Source organism: Sciurus carolinensis, chromosome 7, assembly GCF_902686445.1.
Source record: "Sciurus carolinensis chromosome 7, mSciCar1.2, whole genome shotgun sequence".
Lineage (NCBI taxonomy): Eukaryota > Metazoa > Chordata > Mammalia > Rodentia > Sciuridae > Sciurus > Sciurus carolinensis.
In genome coordinates, this window is record NC_062219.1 from 19,275,012 (window position 1) to 19,296,406 (window position 21,395).

Sequence of the window (21,395 nt, forward strand, 5' to 3'; positions counted from 1 at the left end):
GGTTGCATCCTCTATTTAGAGTCTGGAATCTTGTATTGAAGAGAAAAACTCTATAAGAGGAAGTAATAACAATTTTAAATTTATATTAATTTTAATAAGAAGAACAATTTCAAAAACAATGAACTGGGAATTTAAAAAAAATGGTTTAAAGAAAGTCTTTTGAAATGAGAAAATTCTTGTTATTCAGGCTCATATAAGAAGAAAATAAATGTTTATTTTTCTTCAAGGTGAAGAGTCTTAAAGTATAATTATAACCAGTCTATGGAGATGCAGAGCCTAATCTGAAACACAAATACAATGGCATCAAATAATGTTTTGTAAATATTTTACGCTAATGTCCGGTTTTACTGATTTAGGTGGTAACTTGCTGTCTTATCTGCAAACATTAAAAAAAAATTGTCACGCAAACCCAAGTCCCTTCGTGAATGCCGATGCCCATTTCCAAAAGGCACACTCACACTGGGAGCTCACGGTTTTCTCGCTGCCCAGGAAGTTGAAGGCCGGGATGATGGCTTGGCCCTTGCCGGTGGCGCTCACCATCGCCTCCTCATTTTCTAGCACCTGCAGCTTGACGAACGCATCGGGCTTGGACGTGCGCACCTGTATGGTGAGAGGATGCGGCGAAGCCACTTTAACCGAGTACCTACGGGAGAACCAACGGCATGAGCTAGCGTGTCCTCTTCCTTCAAGTCGGTGAACAGAATGGTCGGACTTTCTGAGAGCAGGGTGGAAAAGGAAAACCCCCTGTGAAGTCCACCAGCACCCTAGGAAGGTTAAGCCTTATCACCCGTTCTAGTAAAGGATCCCGACACGGTAGGGTGAAACAAAACGAGTCTCCTTCTATGAGCGTTAAACCCCCAGGTGGGAAACGCATCTTTTTGTTTGGATATGAACAGCAGCCACTTAGGAAACTTGACAGACCCCAAAAGCCACCTCACTTCGGAGATCTGCAAACTACGACTGCCACACCACCCATTCCATCAAACCCTCCTTAACAGCTGCACAAAGAGCACACAGCTCACAGACTCAGACGCTTCCACGCGTCACTCATAACAGGGTCTCCATCCAATCAAAGCACTCAGAGAAGCAGGGATGGCACACGCAGCCTCCACCCAACCCTTTCCCCTGTACATGAGAAAGCTTGCAACCCCGAAACACGCAATCTAACCCATACTTTCTAACTCCTCCCTGGTGCCAATGAAGAGTTTGGGGCCTTGGTTGTTTTGTCTTATTTTGTTTTCTTTTTCTTTCTTTCTTTTTTTTTTTTTTTTTTTTTCATTTTTTTTTTTTTTTTTTTTTTTTTTTTTTTGTGGGGGGTTGTTTACCAGGGATTGAACTCAGGGACACTCAACCACTGAGTCACATCCCCAGTCCAATTTCAGATTTTATTTAGAGACAGGGTCTCACTGAGTTGCTTAGAGCCTCCCTGTTGCTTGTGATGGGCTGACAGATCTGACTCCATGAGAATGTTATAGGCCAGACTCTAAGGGAAATGACTAAACAGACTCCATTTTGCTCTGAGACTCCATGTTATGTAGGAAATAAGCTTCTCCCATGGGAACACCCTACCTCTGTGCCCATCATCAGTTACTTGGTGTGACATGTTTAATAATATAAAATGGCAACTCCTATGTAGTAAAGAATTGCTCTCTTCTGATTCCTATTGCTCCTAAACAATGTACCATGTGAGCAGTGATTGTGTGGATGTTAGCAACCGTTCTTTAGTTTGTACCTAGGTAAGGTTCATTTTGACCCACTTCCCCCTCTGTGGATGATCTCATGATGTTAATGTGTAATTTTGAGTCATAGCAACAGACACTTATGATTAATGTGATTTTTGGTATAAGAACCCCTACAACCCTATGGTCGGGGCTGTTCTCCCAAATAGCCATTTTTGGGGCATTGTGTGAGACAGTCAGCCAGTCGGCTTGATAAAGACTCTCAAATTTGGACTTCTCTGTGGTGATGGGTCTGTTCTTAAGTTGCGACCCATAACATTGCTGAGGCTGGCTTTGAACTTGCAATACTCCTGCCTCAGCCTCCCAAGCTGCTGAGATTACAGGCGTGATTTTTCTGTTTCTAATAATTCCTTGCAACTTTCCAATACTCTACAAACTTGCCCTCTGAGAATTCTGTTTCCTGTACTGTAAATACCCCCTCTTTATTCTTCCTTGTCATTAACCTTCTTACATGTGCAGGTGAAAGAAATCCATCCATCCTGCAGTCCAGTGACTGTGCTTCCTTCCTGGCAGCCACCTCAGGAGAGTCACCTATTTCCATTCTTCTCACCATGTCACCTCCTGCTGGCTGCTCTGCCACCAACCCAGGTGCTACACTTGCTCTTGCCAGGGAGTCAAGCAGCTTGTCACTACTGTGTAGTGACTTCAGTCCTCATCTTCCCTGAGCTCTCAGGAGAACTTGACAAGGTTGACTCTGCCCTCATTTCCCCCTCCTTTGGAAACTTCCCCTGTGAGCAACCTTTATACTTTCCCTCTGTTTTCAGGGCTGCTCTTTTCAAGCTTCTCAGACATTGACATTCCCACAAATATCACAGAATCTTAATATTCTATCCTGGGTCTGATGCTCATTCTACAAAATTTCCTGGGCATTCCTTGAGCCAAGATAGAATAATGACTCCCAAACAAAAGTTTACTACCAACCATATACCAGCGTCACATGCCTATTTGGCTGGTTAACTCTACTAAACAACTAGGAAGGAGTTAACTGTCTTCTTGTTGACCACCTTGTACATGAGCTTCTCCTCTGTGTCCTCTACTGAATAAATGGCACCGTCCAAACATTTCCCCAAGTCAAGCCCCAGGTGTTCCAATCAACCAAGGCTATCGGTTTTGCCTTGATTTATTAAAATCCTTTCTCTTCTCTCCAGATTCAGGTCACCATGATGGACTGAATTTTGTTTCCTCCTCCCACAAAAGATATGCTAGAGTTCTCAGCAACCCATGCCTCACAATGTCACCTTATTTGCAATTAGGAGTTTCCAGAGGAAATCAAGTAAAACTGAGGTCATTAGGGTGGGTCCTAATAGAACATGACTGGTGGTCTTATAAAAAGGGGAAATTTAGGAATAGAGTCACATAAGGAAAACACCATGCAAAGATTGAAGCAGAGATTGGGGTGATGATTGACAAGCCAAGGAGCACCAGCAATTATCAGCAAATCACAGGACGCCAGGGAAAAAAGGTGAAAGAACAGATTTTCCTCACAGCCTCAAGAGTGACCCACCCCGCTGACGCCTTGATTTCAGACTTGGAGCTTCCAGAAATGTGGGACAGTGCATTTCTGTTGTTTAAGCCCAGCATGTGGAACTCTATAATGTTACTTAAAATGATCAGAATTACAAAACTCCAATTATGATTTTAATAATGATAAACTGTGACACTTTAGGAAAATACAACAAAATACTAACAATGGTCATTTCTAGGGTTTCTAGTCATGGATGACTTTACTTAGAAATGTATATATATATTTTACAAATTTTATGTGCATAACAGTATGTTGTGGTTTCAATGTGAACTGTCCTCTAAAAGCTTATGTGTGAGTCAATGTGGGAGAGTAAAGGTGAAATAATTGGGTTATGAGAGCCTTAACCTAATCTGTGCATTAATCACTGATAGGGATTAACTGGATGATAACTGTAGGAAGGTAGGTTATGACTTGAGGAGGGTCTATCTGGAGGTTTCAATGCAAAGATTTTATTGATAAATATTATTATTAAAAATGATGGATTTTTTCTAAGTGTAGAAGTGGGAAAAAGAATATCCCATAATAAGAGGAAAAGCAAGCACACAATAAAACTGAATGCTCTATGTCAGGATGGGCTCTTTAGTTCCAGTAAGAAGTTGACTGTGCTTGGTAGCTGGGTGAGGGTGCTGAATATCATCCTTTGAGATCTGGATTTTATTCTATAGCCGATGAAAAGTTGTCAAAGATTTTATGGCAGGGAAATCACATATTTAAATATGGGTATTAGAAAGGTGATTATTCTGGAATAAAGGATGGGTACGTAACTGAATAAGGGAGAATGATAGAATATAAAAAAATGGAATATAATGGAGTCATGGATTCTGGAAACAACATTTTTATAGACCGAACATAATGAGTGCCTGAAGTAGTGCGGGGACATTGAGAATAGAGAGGAGGGAGAGCAGAGACATGTAGGAATTGGAATCAACAGAGTCAGCTAATGAAAGAAATTGGAATCCATGCAGAGGATATTCAAGGAAAGTATAGATGAGCATAAAAGGGTCAGGGTGACAGATAAAAGAGGAACCCCACCAGGGACTGAGATGGAGCAGAAATGGAGCTGAACAGAAAAAAGGAGTATCAAGAATGTTTAATTAAAGTCAAGTAGGATGAAGTCTAGCAAAATATCATTAACATTTCATGCAATCATGTAGTCTCAGTCCTATGTAACACCCATGTAATCACGTTACTCATTGTTTCCAAATGAGTATAGAAATTGAAATTCAAAACTGATGCAGGATTTTCCTGCAGAAATTTTTCATGCAAATATATTAATATTTTTAAAATAAGGCCTTGCCCCCTCTGTCACATACTTATACCTGAATAAAATTTTCTTGTCATTGGGTATGTAGTAATCTCTGATTTCCTTTATGGCGAAGGTATTACAGGGTGAGTCCCGGGAGAGGCACGGGAGTGGAGAGTAAGAACCAATGAGGCGCAGCTTCCACCGAGAGCCTGCTGTGTACGTGTCTCCAGTAAAGGCTTCAGCCACAAATGTGTATCCCTTCTGTAAGAAAGTGCAATTACACAGACAGGATTTACATTGTCACTGGTCTGTTAACTGTATGCTATACATCATAATATTAAAATGATTTATTATTGTGATAGACATATAGATCCCAAGATCTCTGGGATGACTTTCAGTAGGCCTTGAAATTCCTCTTAGAAAACATCATCTTAAATGTTTTAAGGAAAATTATTAACATTTTTTATGTGTAGTTCCTTAAGTATAAAATACAGTACTTCACTGTGATGGATAATTATGCTTTCTTTTAATTCTTCTAATGCTTCTTAAGGAAAATTTTAAAATGAATACATCATTCTGGAATAGCTCGATCACTTCTTATTTGCTTTCCCTGTCACCCAGACACATCTTTCCAAAATACTGAGATGAAGAAAACAAGAATTAAAAAGTGGAGTTCCCTTGAGATGGCTAGTAAAGCTATAGAAATAAGGGTGCATCTGATTCCAGTGAACCTGGAATGAGTTCTTGAGGTTGGAGAAAACAGACTACTAAAGAATGCAGGAAATTGACTAATTCATTATAGGTAAAAGGTTGGTTCAACATAATTGGATATTTGGTCAAAAGAATCAATTAATCACAAGCTTGATATAATAAGATGCAAAAATTCAAAGTAATTCAGGATTTATAAATCTAAATGTTCCTAATAAGGAATAAAAATATAGAGTTTCAGTTTTTCTGTTATAGAGAAAACTCTGATTCTTTTTGATTTCCAGAAACAAAAATCATATACACATAAGCCAGAATGAATACCTAAAATCTCAATAGCAATATAGGGATATCAGCCAGAAGCCCAATATTCATAATGAGATGAGGATTCTGGTGCCGATAAGAAACTCTTGACATCATGTTTGGGGTAAATAAAAGGAAGATAAATTGCATATGCAAAAGCATATTTACTTACAATGTGTAATATGCACAGGTTTATTGCTATTCTTATTTTTTAGTTTACTGTACTAATGTATTAAAAGAGCAAAAAAATTACATGACTGTGGGGAGCCATCCACGTCTAGCAGAATCAGATTTAGCTGAGCATGGGATGCAGAGGTCTGAATCCCAGGAACTGGCAGTCATGAGGGACTGTTCCAGACCAGGGGAGCAGGTGGCCCTGTACGGAGTGGCTTACCATCTGGGGATATGCTAGTTCTGTAAGCAAATGGCTTCCCTAACTCCACCCCATCCTCTTTCTCACAGAAGAAGCCTCTCCCGGACTGGGTCCCTTTACCTATGCAACTATAAATAAAGGTGAAGGTGGTGATATCCATGTCGTTGGAGGCCAGATCTGGTATGGCCCTATCTGCCACACCCTCTTCCATTTGAAAAGAGTATTGGCTCTTTTGTGTTCATTGATTAGATAAGTTTATTAGTAATTAATTGATTTATCGCTGGAACTATTGTCCTCTGACAGAAACTCTTCCCCTCATCCACACAGGACATGGAAACCCCCCCCCACATGACTCCTTGTCGGGGTTTCCGGGACCCCCAGCCTTGGGCATGGTCAAGATGGCGCCTGACGCTGAGCCAAAAGCGGCCAGCTATACAGTAAACAACCAGCAAATTCCAATGATTGGCTAGTTAACGATGTGATTAGAGCATGCCCCCCTCGTGTACCTATCCTATGCTTGCAGCTGTCCGCGTTTACCTCATGTACTCTCCCCTGATTGGTTGAAGTGTATATAAGCCTGGTGGGTGGGAGAGTAGGCGGCGAAGGCTGAAGCTGAGCTGGAAGCTGGGAGTGCGCGGAAGCTGGGAGTAAGAAGAAGCCGAGAGAAGAGAAGCTGGGAGTGCGCGGAAGCTGGGAGTAAGAAGAAGCCGAGAGAAGAGAAGCTGGGAGTGCGCGGAAGCTGGGAGTAAGAGAAGTGTAGGAGAGGGACTGTGCATAATAAACTTCCAAAGCTTCAGACGTTTGTCGTGTCTCTCTCTGTGGGCAGAGGGAGCGCGATAACTCCTGTGTTTGTAAAGACAGAAAAATTTTAAAAGAAAAAAGTTACAAAACCATAGGCTAGATATTGGTAAGTGAAAATCAAAGAAAAATCAGTGCTAGGGTTAGAAGACGGGCTGGTTATGCTAAATGAATTTAGAACTATCAGAGCAAAAGAGTTACATAATAAGGTGTCAAGAATTTAGAAACCTCATAGGTGACTATTCTGAAACATACTGTATGGTCTTGAAGAATTATGAAAGAAAGAGAGCAAATTCTATTTTTTTTTATTAAAGAAAGTGTACTTGCAAACATGGACTAGTAAGTTTAATAATGGTTCTCTACCAAAGTTGTACAGCAGATAAGAAAAAGGATGCCTCGTGAAAAACCAAAAGAGGAAATCAGATTTCTAAAAACCAACATGAGTTTATGAGGTCAAGAACTTCATTTATTTATTTATTTATTTATTTATGCAGAAGAGTATTCCATTGTGTAAAGATACCGCATTTTCTTTATCCATTCTTCTTGTTAAAGGATAACTGGGCTGGTTCCATGTACTGGTCATTGTGACTACTGCTCAAACAAGAAGGAGGTGCAAATATCTTTTGGGGGATAAAAATGTCACCTCCTTTGGGTATATGTCCAGTAAAGGAATCAATGAATCATATGGATTTCTACTTTTAGTTTTTTGAGGAATCTGCATGCAGTTTTCCATATTGAATCTACTATTTTACATTTCCACCAACAGTGTACAAGAGTTCCTGGCTCTTCATCCTGGCCAGCATCTGTTATTATCTTTCTGATGGTAATCATTCTACTATTTGATTGTGATATTGAGTTACATTTCTCTGATGATCAGTGAAGTTGAGCGTTTTTTCATGTATTTGTTGGTCATTTATATGTCTTCTTTAGAGAAGTGTCTGCTTATTTCTTTAGTCCATTTTTAGTTGAGTTGTTTGTTTTTCTGGTGTTCAGCTGTGTTGTAGTCAGCTTTTTCTCTGGCTACAATCAAAAGACCTGACATGAACAATTTTAGAGGAGGAAAAGTTTATTTGTGGTCTCATGGTTTCAGAGATCTCCATTCATAGACAGCAGGCTCCATTTCTCAGGGCTCAAGGTGAGGCAGAACATGAAGGTGGAAGAATGTGGTGGAAGGATGCAGCTCATATGATGATCAGGCATCAGCGACATACTACTCTTGTCAGATACAAAATATATGCCCCAAAGGCACACCCCCAATAACCCATCTTCTCCAGCCACACCCTACCTGCCTTTAGTTTCCACTCAGTTAATCCTATCAGGGAATTCATTCACTGCTTGGGTTAAGGCTCTCATAACCCCTAGACCTTCTTGCATTGCCTTACACATGAACTTTTGGTGGACACCTAATGTCTAAATCATAACAGGTGGTTTGAGTTCTTTGTATATTCTGGATGTCAATCCCTTGTTGGATGTACCATTTACAAATATTTTTTCTCATTCTGTAGGTTGTTTCAATCCTTCTTGTTTCCTTTACTGTGTGAAAAGCTTCTTAATTTGATATAATCTCATTTGTCTATTTTTATTTTGGTTGCCTGTGCAATCTAAAAAATCATTGCCTATGCCATTATCTTGTAGTGTTTCCCCTCTGTTTTCCTATGGTAATAATTTCACAGTTCCAGCTTTAAGATTTAGGGCTTTGATCCATTTTGAGTTGATTTTTGTGTATGGTGAGAGAAAGGAATCCATTTTCGTTCTTCCACTTATGCAATTCAGTTTTTCCAGCACCATTAATTGAAGGAACTATCTTCTCCTCTGTATATTCTTGGCACTTTTGTCAAAAATCAGTTGAATATCTGAATGAGTTCTTTATTCTATTCCATTTGCTACTATCATGCTGTTGTAGTAACCAGAACTTTGTAGTATGTTCTGAAGCCAAGTATCATGGTGCCTCCAGGTGTGTGTTTGTTTGTTTGTTTCTCCTCTGCTCATGATCAATTTGTCTATTCTGGGTTTTTTGTTATTTCATAGAATTTTAGGGTTGTTTTTTTTTTTTTTTTCTATTCCTGTGGAAAAAAGTCATTGAGATTTTGATGGGAAATACACTGAATCTTTAGATTACTTTGGATAGTCTGATCATTTTAGCATTATCAATTCTTCTGATCCATGAACAGGACATGTGTTATCTATCTTTCTTCCTCTCCTTTCTCCCCTCCCCTCTAATCCCCTCCTCTCCTCTACCCTCCTCCCCTCCCTCCCCCCCCCCCCCCCCCCCGCCTCTCCTCTCCTCTCCTCTCTCATTTCTTTCATTGTAGAGCTCTTTCATTTCCTTGGTTAAGATTTTTCCTAAGTTTACTTGTTTTGTAGCTTATGTGAATAAGATTGCTTTCTTTTAATTTCCTTTTCAACAAGTTCTTTATTTGGGTACAGAACTGCTACTGTTTTGTTGATTTGTATCTTGCTACTTTGCTGAATTTATTTATCATAAGAAAAATCATGCCATCTGCAAACACAGATAATTTAACTTCATCTTTTCTAATTAGATTCCTTCATTTCTTTCTCTTGCCTAATTGCTCTTGGTAAGACTTTCAGTAACATATCAAATAACAGAGGTAAAAATAGACATCCTTTGTTTGTTCCCAATCATAGAGGAAACACTTTCAGTTTTTCCCCATTCAGAATGATATTAGCTGTCTAAGAATATTATACTATGATGTGATCATTTTGAGGTATGTTCTTTCTAGGCCTAATTTCGTGAGAGTTTTACCATGAAGGGATTTCAGTTCTTATCAAATGCTTTTTCTGTGTTGATTAAAGTGATCCTATGTTTTTTGTCTTTCATTCTGTTGATGTGTTGTATAACATTTATTGATTTGTTTATGATGAACCATCCTTTTGTCCCTGGGACAAATTCTTCCTGATCATGGTGTGTATGATCTTTTTGATACACTGTTGAATTCACTTTTCTAGCATTTTATTGAAGATTTTTGGGTCTATGTTCATCAAAGAAATAGAAATGTAGCTTTCTTTTTTTGTTGGGTGTTTGGTATAAGGGTAATTCTCATAAAAAAAGAGTTTGACAAAGTTCCTTCAATTTCAATTTTTGTGAACAGTTTAAGGAAAATTGGGTTTAGTTCTCCATCAAGTGTTTTGTAGACTTTACCTATAAAACCATTGGGTTCTGTACTTTATAGAAGGGAGATTTTAAATGATTTTTAATTATTATAATCTCATTATACATTATTGTTCTGTTTAGATTGCTTGTTTTTTATTCAAATTAGGTAGGTTGTATGTATTCTGAAATTTATCCATTTCTTCTAGATTTTCTAATTTTGGGGGGCGGGTACTGGTGATTTAACTCAGGGGCACTTGACCACTGAACCACATCCCCAGCCCTATTTTGTATTTTATTTAGAGACAAGGTCTCACTGAGTTGCTTCTCATCTTGCAACATATTTACATAGTTGTTTACAATGTGTAACATTCACAGATTTATTGCTGTTCTTATTTTTGAGTTTACTGTACTAATGGATTAAAAGAGCAGCTTTTGCTGAGGCTGGCTTTGAACTCGTGATCCCCCTGCCTCTGCCTCCCCAGCTGCTGGGATTACAGGTGTGCACCCCAGAACCTGGCTAGGTATTCTGTTTTTTAAGCATACAGTTGTTCAAGGTAGTTTCTTAGGCTCTTTTGTTTTTCTGTGGTATCAGTTGCCATGCTTCTTTTTCATCTCTGACTGTTTATTGTCTTCTGTCTGTTTTTCTTGGTTAACCCAGCTAAAGTTTTCTCAATTTTATTTATCCTTTCAAAAAACCAACTCTTTTGTTCACTGATCGTTGGAACTTTCTGCTTTGATTTATTTATTTCTTCTCTGATTTCATTATTTCTTTCCTTTCACTAACTTTGGGTTTGTCTTCTTTTTGCTTTTCTAAGTCTGTCAAGTGCATTGTTGTGGTGTTTGAGATCTTTCTAGGTTTTGGTATATGCATGATTGCTGTAAATTTCCCTCTGTACTGCCTTTGCTGTATCCCAAACATTTTGGTATGTTTGTTTTCAGTTTCATTAACTTTTATCAACTTTTTAATTTTCTTTTAATTTCTTCTATTATTGATGGATCATTTAGGAGCATGCTATTGAATTTTAATTTGTGTATTTTCCATTCATCTTGTTGATTTGTAATTTAAATCTGTTTGTAGTCTGAGAAGATACATGATATGATTTTAATTTTTAAAAAAATTATTGAGCCTTGATTTGTGACCTAACATATGATCTATCCTGGAGAATGTTCAATGTGTTAATGAGAAGAATGTGTATTCTATTGCTATCGGATAAAATTATCTGTAAATACCTTTTAGGTCCATTTTATCTAAAATGTGGTTCAACTCAGTTATTCTTTTATTGAATTTTTTGGTTGTCTGTCCTTTGAGAAAGTGAGGTATTGAGGTTCCCTACAATTCTTATATTAGAGTCTGTCTCTTCTTTCAGATTAAATAATATTTGCTTTATGTTCTTAGGTGATCCTGTGTTGACTGCCCATATGTTTATAATTGATACGTCTTCTCATTGATCATTTTACCAACATATAATGAACTTCTTTGTGTCTTTTTATAGTTTTTTATTTGAAGTCTGCATTATCTGATATACTTTACAAGATGTATCCATTCCAAACCCTTCACTTTTATTCTGTGTGTCTTTACCAGTGAAGTGAGTTTCTTGTAGGTAGCAAATATAGTTGGATCTTTTTTTTTATCTATTTATCCAGTTTATGTCATTTGATTAATTTTAATCCATTTACACTGAAGAATATTATTGATAAGTGTGAGCTTATTCTTGTCATTTTATTAACTGTGTTCTGCTTGCTGTGTATATTTTTGTTCCTTTCCAAATTTATTTTTGTGATTGGTAGTTTTCTGACATGCTAAGTTTTAGTTCTCTTCCCTGTCACTTTCTTGGTCTGCTCTAGAGAGTATTGGTACATGTGTGTGTGTTGATGATGGTAGTTATCATCCTTTCATTTCTAGTGTAGAATGCCCTTAAGTATTTATTGAAGGGATTGGTCTGGTGGTGATGAATTCTCTCAGATTTTGCTTACGTGGAAGAGACTTCATTTCTCATTCAGTTTTGAAGGATAATTTTTCTGGGTATAATATTCTTGGTTTGCAGATTTTTCTTTCAATGTATTGGATGTATCTTCCCCTTTTCTTCTGACCTGTAAGGTTTTTTGTTGTTGTTGTTTCTTTGTTTTCTTTTTTGTTTTGCTGAGAAATCTGCTGTAAGTCTCACTGGACTTCCCTTATGCATGATATATTTTTCCTGTCGATCTTTGGAGCTTTTTGTCTTGTATTTTTGACCTTTTGACTACAATATGGTGTAGGTCTATTTTCATTGAACCTGGCTGGAGTCCTTTGTCTTAGAACTGGGTGTCCATATCTCTTTGAAGTTTTGAGACATTTTCAGATGTTATTTCAAAGAATAGGTTTAGAATAGCTTCCTCTTTTCTTTGCCTTCTGGAATTTCCACAATGCATATATTTGGTCTGATGACTATGTCCCACATGCCTTGTAGGTTTTCTTTATTCTTTTTAATGTGTTTTTCTTTTTTCTTGCCTGATTGTGTGTGTTGTTAGACTGGTCATTGAGTACCAAAAATCTTTCTTTTGCTTGGTCTGTGTAGATGCTTTCTGTTGAATTTCTCACTTTATTGACTAAAGTTTTAATTCTGAGTCCTCTGACTGGTTCCGTTTTTATCGTTTCTACCTCTCTGGTAAATTTCCTATTCATATCCTGCATTGTGGTCCTCATTTTTTGATATTGTTTATGTGCATTCTCTTGCATCTCACTACATTTCTTTGGGATCATTATTTTAAATTCTTCTTTAGTTATCTCATAGATTTCCTTCAAATTGAGATCTGCTTCTTGAGAATTATTGTTTTCCTTTGAAGGTGATTTTTTTTCTTTCACGTTTTTCATGTTCTTATATTGATCTTTGCACATCTGTTGTTCATTAATTTCTTCCAATTCTATGAAGTGATAGAATGATGTAATGGAGGTCATAAATATGGATGAGCCTGTCTCTTGGTCCCTAGGGACAAGTTTGAGTGATACTGAGGGAGTTTGCATTAGCAGCTGAGATCCCAAAGTTGTAGGCTGCTTTGGAACCTTTCTTAGCTCCCTTCTGTCATGTGCAGATATTGGAAGGGGTTGTTGTCCTTCCTTGCCACGTTCATAGGGATTGACCAGAGACCTCCCAGCTTCCAATGCACAGACATGGGTGAGATGGGGAACTTGCAGTAGTCCATCTTCAAGAGACCATGGGGTTGGGAGGGGAGCTCCCTTAGAGTATGTTGTGAAGTACAGGCACAGATAGATATCCAGAGCCTCAGGGCTCAGTCAGGACTTTTCCCAAGACTAGATGCGGAGATGGAAGTGAAATCAGAGACTGGACAATCAGAAACCACAGCTTCAACCATCATATTCTTATTTGGTTCAACTAAATATTCTTTAAATTTCCCTTTCAAACTTAAGTACTGATGACTAATATTAGCAACTCATCTAGTAAAGTAGAGCTTATTTGTGTAGAATCTGATGTCATCTATCCCTTTGATAGAATCTCTCTTTAAACAAAATCACATTTTTGTTCTTGAAACTTTCACGTTTAATCACAAATGAAATAAGTCATTTCTATTCAAAAGGAAATCTAAGTCAAACTTGATAAACAGACACAAAAATATCCATAATTTATGTGAAGACAAATTTGTTACTGAAGAACTGATTCTCTTCTGCAATATTCATTTTGACACAAGGAGTTCTGCTGCTGGGAGGTATCATTTACAGGTAAAGTAAATTTCACAATACTATAATTTTAATGGAATGTCACTTATTTGGACATGAGGAAGAATAATTATAATACAAAAGGAAATTGTGGGTCAAATAAAGTTTATAAATATAGGTTTGATGTATAGAAATTGAGTTTTATTACCAAATTATTCTGTTTTAAGTGAAACATGAATTTTTTCAAAAGTAGATAAAATAATTAATATAAACAAAATAATACAACAAAATACAAATAAAATAACATACTGATAAATTGGCATTAATGAAGTGTTTTTAAATTATGTTTAAATGTATCATAACAAATAGATATTATTTTTCACAAAATGATTATTTTTCAGATTTTCTTCATAAATAAAAATGTGAAACTTGCCCCCATTTGATTTAAAATAAAAATTTAGTCTCAAGGTGCAATTTGGTAATGTGTTCAAATTTAATAAAATCATGGAAAATAATTTAAAATGTTAGCAGTTTAATAAAGATATATAATAGTTTAAATTAGAATGAAATATCAGTAAAACTAGTAAAAATTAAGTTTTTAAGATACCATTATATATATATGTATACATGTGTGCAGATATATACATGTGCATATATATACATACACACATATATATCAATTAGATTAAATGATTTTTATCAATAATTTTATTGGCTTGACTTTGACAAGATTTCCTACAATTCCTAAAACAGTTCAAAATAACTATTACATTTTTCTACCAAGTTAATACATTTTCAATTTACTTCCACATTCCTACAAAACTTGTATTTATTAGATAGTTATGTCTAATTTACACAAAATAATGCATGGAATCATAGACTGAAATAAACCTCAGAAATCAAGTACAACCACACCCAAAGGGACAAGTAAAGAGGGTCAAAACCATCTAACTAAAGAACAGAAGGTAAAGGCCCAAACAGATCCCTTGGTTTCCAGTCCTGTTATACACTATCCTTTGTCATGATTCCCTGTTACAGGAGATGACTGAAAAGATGAAGATGAGATTTAACTATACAGAGAGGGAATAGGGTTTGAAGGGAGATCAGAGATCAGGGTCTATTATTCATTTAGCAGGAGCATTGCCAAGTGTTTCTTAATGACAAAGTAATTTACGTTGCCTTGAAAGGACTAATGGGTGTGGTGGTGAGTAGGTGTGTAATCTCAATTTTCTGGAATATTCACGAGTAGAATAAAAACTCAGTGAGAAACAGATGCCAACCGATGGGCTTGGGGATAGGACTAAATGGTCTCTTTAATCCATTTCTACTTCAAGGCCTCATATGCTTTCAATAATTAGAATGTCTAATGCTTTCTTTTTGTAATATTTGGGGAGAAGAAGTGAGAGGTCCAGGTCTGAGAGGTAAAGAATACTCTGTCATTGACAGTAATCATCTCCCTCTGTCAGATGAAGGGGAGTTGTACCCTGAAAAGACGGTAACCTGTTCTGTTCCAAGATGATGGTTGTCACCACTGTTTTATCACACAGGGAGAATCAATTTTACACCTACCTTATTCTTGGTATAAAAGTAAGGCACCACTTTTTGAAACACCTTTGGCACTTGTTCCAGTGTGTCATTATTAACAACATGTAGTATACAGACCGGAAGTGTAGTGTAGACTTTGGGGGCCAAAATCATATCTTGAGGAACCAAAAATGTTTCTCTGCAATCACAAAAATGTGAACTTTCCCTTAACTTTAGTTTTAAACAAAGTTTGAAATTAGATTTAGTAACAGGAAATTTTTTTAAAAGTTTAAAGTTCCAAATAACTAAAAAGGTTCACATACATTTTTGTTTAGAAATTATTATTAATTATGTTATTTTGATATATAAATCCAAACTACATTAAGGAATCCTATTTTTTGGCTAAGTGCACTCCTGTAATCCCAGTGTCGCCAGAGGGTAGGGCAGAAGGGTTGAGATTTCAAAGACAACCTCATTGAAAGTGAGGCGCTAAGCAACTTAGTGAGACCCTGTCTCTAAATAAAATCCGAAATAGGGCTGGGGATGTGGCTCAGTGGTTAAGTGTCTCTGGGTTCAATCCTTGGTACCCTCCAAAACAGGAATCCCAATTTTTAAGTAATTTGTTATTTTTACCTGATATTCTACTGCTAAGAAGTGAAAGACTCTATTTCTATACTATAAGAATATTAATGTGTTATATTATTTTTATCATATTCCTAAAGGTGTTCATAAATTCACATTTTTTGTCAAAAGGATGTAGATAAGAATTTCTATAATATTCATGAATAGCAAATGTGGAAAAGTTTATTCTACTTATGATAGCAAAATAGAAACTGAGTTATTACTACCCTATTTTTACTACAATAAGCAAAACTCTACAGATACAAATACCGTGTGCCATTTAAAGATGACATCATTCACTAGTATGTAATACTCTCACCTGAATACTATAAACCAAGAATTTGGTGGCTGATCTGGATAGGTCACAGAATAGTCAGCAAAAGAAATCTTAGTTTCTTCATCTTGATAGCAAGGGTAAGATTCAACAGACTTGCACTTGCTTTTGAATATTAGTCTAGAAATGTAAAAGAAAGTTAAGCATCAATGAAAAAAGTTACTTTTAAAATAAACTCTACTTACAAAAGAAATAGCATAAATTTTGCAGGCAATTGTTTGATAGATTGAGTCCTCAATCAAAATATGGCCATGTGGATCAGTACCTGGTGCTAAGGTAAAGGAGCCCATCCCAAGTCACTCATGAAAGAAGTCTTTCGAAGGCACCCTAAGTTATCTGAACTCTAGATCAAAGGAGAGTGATTCACGATCACTTTAAGCAATCATAGTTCACAGATGGGAAATCAGACCAAAGTTCAAACTACCAAGGCTGGAGAAATGAGTAGCAGGTAAACCAGCAGTAAAACTAAGTAGGCCCCACTAAATGATCTAGAATTGAGGTAGAAAATAAGAGACCAGAATGGAATTTAATGTGAGAAATGGGTTTAGAAAAATAGACTTAAAAAAAACCCTAAAGCCATGAACAAGGGAAGAGTACTAGAGCTCTCTTCTGCATGATCTCCGGTATGAGGTATTTCTGGGATAGAAGCTATTACGGCCTTAGAAAGTGGTTCTCTATTAGAAGTCAATTCGGATCTAGACATGTTCTTGACTCTCAGAAGGCAGATGATTTCATTGGTTGTTGGTGGAAAGCAAATCTTTAGAGGCCCTCATGGAGGATAAAATTCATATGAGTCAGTTGATCCTCAGTCTTTGGTGATGGGAAGAAATTACCAGGGTTATACCTGGAGGAGGGGGTTTCTATAAAGCCTTTTAAAATGATAACAGGAACAAAGGGTAAGGTTTGCCTAGGGTAGTGGTGATTGATGCATATTGTCCTGGTCTAAATATTAGTAGTTCTCCATCTTTTCTTGTCAAAGCATCTGAATATGGATGGCAAATGGCATGATCACCACAGGACGTACTATGATGTGGTGGTCCACGGATGCAGAACACTGCCGTTTAAGGCTAATGGGCTGACCCAATCTACACATGGGCTTTGTTTGAGCCAATGCAAGGAAAAGCAGGTCACGTGGAGAACTGAAATGAAACCTCCCACCATTCTAAAATAAGGGTGAGGCTGAGAGACTGTCTAGACTGTCCTTATGCCCCTTACACATTTTGTGTGTTTTCATATAACTCAGGAACTCCTAATAAATATAGGGTCATCCAAATCCTTATGTACCATGTGGAATATCGTGAAAGACCCAGAAAGACATCCAGGACAGAGGTAGAAGATTTAATCAGAATTAAGACTTAATGTAGTCAGATTTTCATTGACCACACTCCACCATAGGGGAACGTGCTTCTTAGCATATCCTTTACATGAAAAGTGCGTGTAGGATCTCACTGCAGATCTTTCCATGGGTGTGGAGTGCAGTGGTCCACGTGTAATCCCAATGACTCAGGAGGTGAGGCAGGAGGACCACAAGTTCAAGGCCAGCTTCAGCAACTTAGTGAAGACCTAAGCAACTTAGTGTGACTCTGTCTCAAAATAAAAGATAAGAAGGGCTGGGGATGTGGCTCAGTGGTTAAGTGCCCCTGGGTTCTGAAAATCTTCCCATGGAGAGCCTCACAATGCAGAAGCAAGTTGGCAAAAAAGGTATGTATTCCTTGAGTGTGTTCATATAGTTGGAATTTTAGGTTAAAGAGTTGTCATTTTAGAAAACAGCTAAGCTTTCTGGAGCAAAAGGTAAACAAGCTGGAGTGACCAGGTATAGCAGTTTCTGGGGACGGATTGGGGTGAAGTAAGTGAGCATTGGCTCTCAGGCTTGGGGAGGTAAAGAGTCAAATTCTTAATTAAAATTTTGATATTTTGTTCATCATGCATTTTTCATTAATTTTAGCCCTGTTTAAATTTTTATATGTATTTACATATAATTTTCTATTTATCTCTTGCCTACAAATAAAGTCAATTTTTATTTTATATTAGTCTTATATCCAATTTTCTTCAATTCTCTTAATTCTAGCAGTTATATGTAGACTTTTTGATCTATTCTACATACATAAACATATTATCTATTAATTTTAGAATTTTTATTTCCTCCTTTAAAATCCTAGTGACTTCTGCTTTACCTTATTGCTGTTATACCCTTCCAGGAATTTCAGGATTATCTTGCGTATAAGTGACTAGACAGGTATCTTTGTCTTATTACCAATCTCAGGAAAAACTTTTAAAAATTTCCCTGCTAATCAGGTTGGCAATGGACTTTTTAGTTTTAATTTTTGATTTTGCTTTTTAAAAGAATATTAGATACCTTAACATATTCAGAGGGGTTTCTCTACTTCTAGTTTGCTAAAAACTATTTTTAATTTTGAATGTACTTTAATTTTATCAAATGCTTTTTTTGAACCTACCCATATGACTAAATATTTTGTCTCTTTTTTGGTAATGTAGTAAATAAAAATAACTAATCTTCTAATATTAATTTGCCATTGTCAGGGCTGTGGGGACCCACTTAGTTACGAGGTAGTAATCTTTTTAGATAATTTCAATTTTGATTTGCTAATATTTTATTACCTTTTTGCATCTGTGTTCAAGAGGATGATTTGTTTGCAATTTCATTTCTTTTACTGTCCTTGTTGAGTTATAGATCATGGTTATAAGTTGGGAAATATTTCCTCCTTTTCTCTTTCCTGGAGATTCACCTTATCTTCCCTTAAATTCCCTAGTTAAGCTAAATTGCATCATTTTAAAGAACACATCATGCATCCTCATCCTATTGGAGTCTCAACTAAATTATTCCTTTTATTGCTTCCCCCAAAATGCTAGAACCTATGAACTTTTTAAAAGATTTTACCAACTCTTGCATCTTACGTTACTATATACATGAACTTACTCCTACATACAACTATTAGTTTACTTCTCCTTTGAAGACATCATGTTTTATTTCTCTGGCTGCTTTTAAGGCTTGTCTTTTGGTCTTTGGTTCTCAGTAGTTTGATTACAGTGAGTCTAGGTGTCATTTTCTTTATGTCTTTCCTACATGGTGTCTGCAGAGTCTCTTGAAAATATGGCTTGATGTCTTTTATCAGCTTTTGAAAATTCTCAGCTATTATTTTCCTGAATTCTGGCCACTAATTACATATGCTTCCTGAGTGTGTTCCTCAAGTCCCTTGTACTCACTCCTTATTTTTGTTACATTCTTGCCTGCTTCAGTTGGGCACTTTGCATTGACCTGTTTTGTAGTATACCTAATCTCTTCTCTTTTGCCTAATCTGTTGCTATATCCACTCTTACTTTCAAATATTAAAAAGCTCCTATATGTACTTTCCGTTTTACTCTATTTTATTAATTAAAGTACCAAACTTTTCATTAGTTTTTCTTTTTACTTTCTGTTCTTTAGCATTTCCATAATAGTCACTGTTAAAGGATTTTTTTTTTTTGCTACCTCCAATATCAGGATCAACTGAGGGTTAAAATTACATAGACATGAATAATTTTCTCTTCATTTTAGTCAGGTTTTCCTGTCTCTTGGATCAGACTTGTGGCTAGAATGAACTTTTCAAAGACTCAATCTGCTTCCAATTTGCCCCTGTTGTCCTCTAGGGATTTCAGCTGATTACTTTGCTTACTGGGACATCTCCCTTATCTGATCCTAAACTCTTTTGTCTTCTTGGTACAGTAAGATTTTAGGAAACTTTGTTCTGCTTTTCTGCTTAGAATTTTAGCTATGTGCAATTAAGAGACAAACAAAAAGAAGCAAGTACCAAAGGAATGTTTAGATAAAATGTAGTAGAGATTCAAAAGCAGTGGTATTTCTAACTGTAGTGATTAGGGGGAAACTCAACAAATATGGTAGCCTTTGAACTGGACTCTGAAGGACATCAATGTACTGTTGTAGGAAATGTCTCTATGCTGCCTTACCTCAAGAGTGAAACTGCATACTGTTCTAAATTCATTTCCAGTACAGCCCAAACTTTTTGAAGTGTATCTGCAACACTGACATTTTCCTTTGTGTCTAAAAATAATAATAAAGATGACAATAGTAAATCCGTAATATGCCTGAAAGGTCATCTTGTTCACAGCCTTCATTGCACAGCTGACGACTTTGACATTCACAAGTAAAATGACTCCAAACTCATGAGCTTCTTAACCAGAAAAATCATGTTTAAAATATAGAACTATACACCTTTATCCAAGACCTCTGCTTACCACATTATGCTGTTTTCCTTCATCTTTAGTTTGAAAATATTCTTTGGTATAGTTGAAGATACTCATCAAATGGGTTATATAAGGAGACATTGTTACACCAGAACTTCCTTGTGGAAAACCTCTTCCCAAAAAAGCAATCCAATCCAACTTTCTAAAGAACAAGAGCTAATAGTATTCCACTAGTCCTTAATCTACTGCATTTATCCACAAATGGCTTAAAAGTAGATGATCTGGCAGGAGAGATGCAACCCATATTCAGCTGATTACTTTGCTTATTGGGACATCTCCCTTATCTGATCCTAAACTCTTTTGTCTTCTTGGTACAGTAAGATTTTAGGAAACTTTGTTCTGCTTTTCTGCTTAGAATTTTCTGCTTAGAACTAACTTGTCAGAAACTGACATTCTTTTTCTAATTAACCTATCTTAATTTTTTTCATAGTATTATGATTTGATGTGAGGTGTCCCTCACAAACTCTTGTGTGAGACAATGCAAGAAGGTTTAGAGAAGACATGATTGGGTTATGAAGCCTTAACCCAAGCAGTGAATTAATTGCCAGGCAGAATCAACTGAGTGGTAATTGAGGTGGGTAGGGTGTGGCTGGAGGAGATGGGCACTGGGGGCATGCCTTTGTGGTCTATATTTTGTTATCTGGTGAGTGGAGTCTCTCTCCTTACGGATCGTCAAGTGAGCTGCTTTCCTCCACCACTCTTCAGCCATGATGTGAGGACTGACTTTGAGCCCCGAGGAACAGACCTGGATATCTGTGGATTGGGACCTCTGAAACTGTGAGTTCCCAAATAAACTTTTCCCCTTCTAAAATCGTGTCAGGTCTTTTAGTCACAACAGTGAAAAAGCTAATTTAAACACATAGTATTTCCATAGATATCCAAAATTGATATCTTAACGTATTTACTTATCTACTATATGCTTAATGCAACTGGGAACATGATTCATTCGAGAAGAAATCTTGTCTGTTTCACCGACTTCTATAATGACAAAATCTACAACAGTGCTTCACTCATGAGATTTATTCAATAAATATCTGGTGAGTGAAAGAAATGCAAATATCGATTGAACATTTGAATGACTCAAGTTTTCCAATTTCTAAAGTAAAAAGAAATCATATTAATTTTTACAACATATATAGATGATAGAAAGCATATTTTATCATACATTTAGCTTGATACATTTTATCCTAATAGAAAAAA

At 36.6% G+C, this 21,395-nt stretch overlaps 1 protein-coding gene across 4 annotated transcripts in view; it reads right to left on the bottom strand.

Moving 5' to 3' along the window:
* The window catches only part of Adgb (androglobin), a 171,154-nt gene that overhangs the window by 49,048 nt on the left and 100,711 nt on the right, over positions 1-21,395 (bottom strand). For all 4 annotated transcript variants that reach the window (XM_047558383.1, XM_047558381.1, XM_047558380.1 and 1 more), the window contains 5 exons: positions 19,899-19,992; positions 15,918-16,052; positions 15,023-15,176; positions 4,584-4,771; positions 459-643 (listed from right to left, as the gene is read on the bottom strand). In XM_047558383.1, coding sequence (XP_047414339.1) covers positions 459-643; positions 4,584-4,771; positions 15,023-15,176; positions 15,918-16,052; positions 19,899-19,992 — 756 coding nt within the window. The remainder of the gene's footprint in view (positions 1-458; positions 644-4,583; positions 4,772-15,022; positions 15,177-15,917; positions 16,053-19,898; positions 19,993-21,395) is intronic.